The sequence below is a fragment of the Hibiscus syriacus genome, unplaced genomic scaffold, assembly GCF_006381635.1.
Source record: "Hibiscus syriacus cultivar Baekdansim isolate YM2019G1 unplaced genomic scaffold, ASM638163v2 tig00110332_pilon, whole genome shotgun sequence".
In the NCBI taxonomy this organism is placed as follows: domain Eukaryota; kingdom Viridiplantae; phylum Streptophyta; class Magnoliopsida; order Malvales; family Malvaceae; genus Hibiscus; species Hibiscus syriacus.
In genome coordinates this window covers 8435690-8438153 of record NW_024062688.1, presented here as the reverse complement: position 1 = coordinate 8438153, position 2464 = coordinate 8435690, and the positions used below count along the sequence as shown (strand labels likewise).

At 35.1% G+C, this 2464-nt stretch overlaps 1 protein-coding gene across 1 annotated transcript; it reads right to left on the bottom strand.

Annotated features, from left to right (window-relative positions):
* Positions 1-410: 410 nt before the first annotated feature.
* LOC120119841 (fasciclin-like arabinogalactan protein 7) lies at positions 411-2069 on the bottom strand. The gene is made up of 2 exons (XM_039139640.1): positions 1978-2069; positions 411-1431 (listed from the first exon to the last, which is right to left on the bottom strand). The coding sequence occupies exon 2, from the start codon at positions 1412-1414 to the stop codon at positions 626-628; it is 789 nt and encodes a 262-aa protein (XP_038995571.1). The 5' UTR covers positions 1415-1431; positions 1978-2069; the 3' UTR covers positions 411-625.
* Between the last annotated feature and the right edge of the window lie 395 nt (positions 2070-2464).

The window sequence follows — 2464 nt, the reverse complement described above, 5'->3', positions numbered from 1 at the left end:
CTATGTGAGAACAATCATCTCCCATTCTTAACTTTTTTCAATTACATTTGCAATTGCATGAATCCAACAATCTATATGAAATAGTTAAAGAGCTTTTTTTTTTTAATATATACTAACTATAATCAATCCATCTTAATTAAAAAATATATATAAATATGAAATTTAAACATTTTTCGTTATGTTTTTGGTTAAATTTTATCTTTGATTTTTCATAAATAATCTTTCCCTTTTCTTTATGAAGGTGAGATCTAATAATAATATCAACCAAGACTGGAACAAGACGTAGAACGACGCCCTTTGCCAATATCTGTCTTGTTTTAAATATAAGGATTAAATTATTATTTTTCAAAAGAGAGCAATGTATCAACTATTACCATTTCTCCATCCTTCTTGCATTGTAAATAAAAATATTGGGGCAAATAGAAGGGATACATGTATATGATAAAATGGGAAACAGGAGATTCGGGCAAAAGGCCATTATAATTGAAAGTTAAAACAGAAGACCTCACATTTTTAACACTAACCTGAATAAACAATACAAATGGTTTCAAAAATCAATGTAAATTTAGAAACCAGCTGTGTGAGGTCCCCATGAATTTAAATTAGACGCAATCAAGTCCTTATCTTAGCAAAACATGACAACCCCACCAGCTAAGACAGCCAAAACCAGCTGCCTCCAATTGCTCAAGTTCACGATCCTATGACATGATGAAGTTGAAGGTGAAGGCTCCGGTGAAGAACTACTTCCTTTGGATTCTGCTGATGGAGAATCCGCTGCAGCTGCAGGGCTAATATCGGGAGCCGGGGCTGGAGCAGGAGTCGGAGGTATGTCGGTACCGAAGATTGCCTTGGGAAGAAGGACCTTATCGACTTGATAGATTGCGACGGGATCGGTTGAGTGTACGGCGCTGGTCACTTTTGTTTTGCTCCATCCAGAATCGAGATGAATGGTGCCAGAATCATCGGTGAAGTTCAACGTGTATTGGCCACCAGCAAGGGTACCAATGGGGCCTTTTGTATTGAGTTCACTGAAGTCAGCAAGGGAATAGAATTTGGGCAAGGCATGGAAAAGGACGACTGATTTAAGCTGATCATCACTTAGATTGGACAATGAAGGCTTTTTAAGACCCTTGAAGGCATTGTCTTTTGGTACAAAAATTGTAATGCCTTCCTCAGTGTTGTTGGCTTGGTTTTGGAAGGTGTCGATGACTTTCGTCAGCTCGAGGTAGTCGAGGAAAGTGTGAAATGGACCAGCCACTGAGAGTAAATCAGTGAGGTTCACATATGCTGGTGCCGGTGTTGGAGTTGGGCTCATTGCGACCAGAGCCGGAGGGCTATTGGCTTGACCATAGGCCAAGGTGGTGCACAAGAGCAATGCACAACAAGTGAACACAAAAATCCTGGAAATTTCCATTTTCCACTCCCCAAATCCTACAATAACCAAATCCTTCACAGTTATATTGCATTTGCAGCTAAAAGGTGAACCCCCCCCCCCCAAAAGTGTACATGACGAACATAACACTAAAATAACATTCACAAGATCAGAATTCAGAACCCATTTTCACAATTTAGATCAGGATGTGAGGGTTCAATCTTCTATGTAAAACTAGTAATTGCAATTGGTAATCAAAACCAAATATGGCAAGTGATGAAAAAGCATATCTTGACAAAACGCTCAAAACTTGATCCAAAACACGTAATTACAGAAAATAACCAAGAACTGGATTCAAAAATATGATCCATTTTCTTGTTCTTGGGCTCATTCACACAAAGTAAAACTTACCAAGTTCCCCAGAAAACTCAAGTAACATTTTCAAGGGAAAAAAACCCCATATCTGCAGAATCAACATCAACAAAAACCCGGGGGGAAAAGATCTAGATTTAACTTTATATTCAATTTAATTGAAAGAAAATGAAGCAGTAGAACTTTTAGCAAGAGCAGATTTCAATGAGAGCAGGCAAAGGAAGGAAATTAACCTGAGCAAGAGGAATTCAGAGAGAATGTTTAGTACTTTGGGTACTAATGTTGCAGATAGGACTTAAGCTGAGATGGTCTATATAAAGATGTGTCTTTTTTGCTTCTAATTAAAGAGCAACAAAGTGAATGTGGGATGGTATTTTATCAAGAAATACAAACTATATTAAATTATGTTAAAATTATTTTATAATTATTTTATAATTATTAAAACTTTAAAATTCATTAAATTTATTTTAAGAAATAATTACTGTAAGTTATAAAATAATAATAGAATTTGATAAATTTAATGATTATTTTATAATAATATGATATATTTAATAATTATTTTATAACAATAGATTAATATTTCGGCATTTTATTTTAGCCTCATTATTTTTCCAAACCAGTGCTCTAAATTTAGATGCCAACAAAAGAAAAGTGCTGCACAACCCAAGACCATATTTTTCCATTTGATTTCATTTTAACTGTGAACACAAAAACAATTAA

Excerpts from the sequence above, each read along its gene's own strand:
- LOC120119841 (XM_039139640.1), bottom strand. The coding sequence starts at position 1,414 with ATGGAAATTTCCAGGATTTTTGTGTTCACTTGTTGTGCATTGCTCTTG.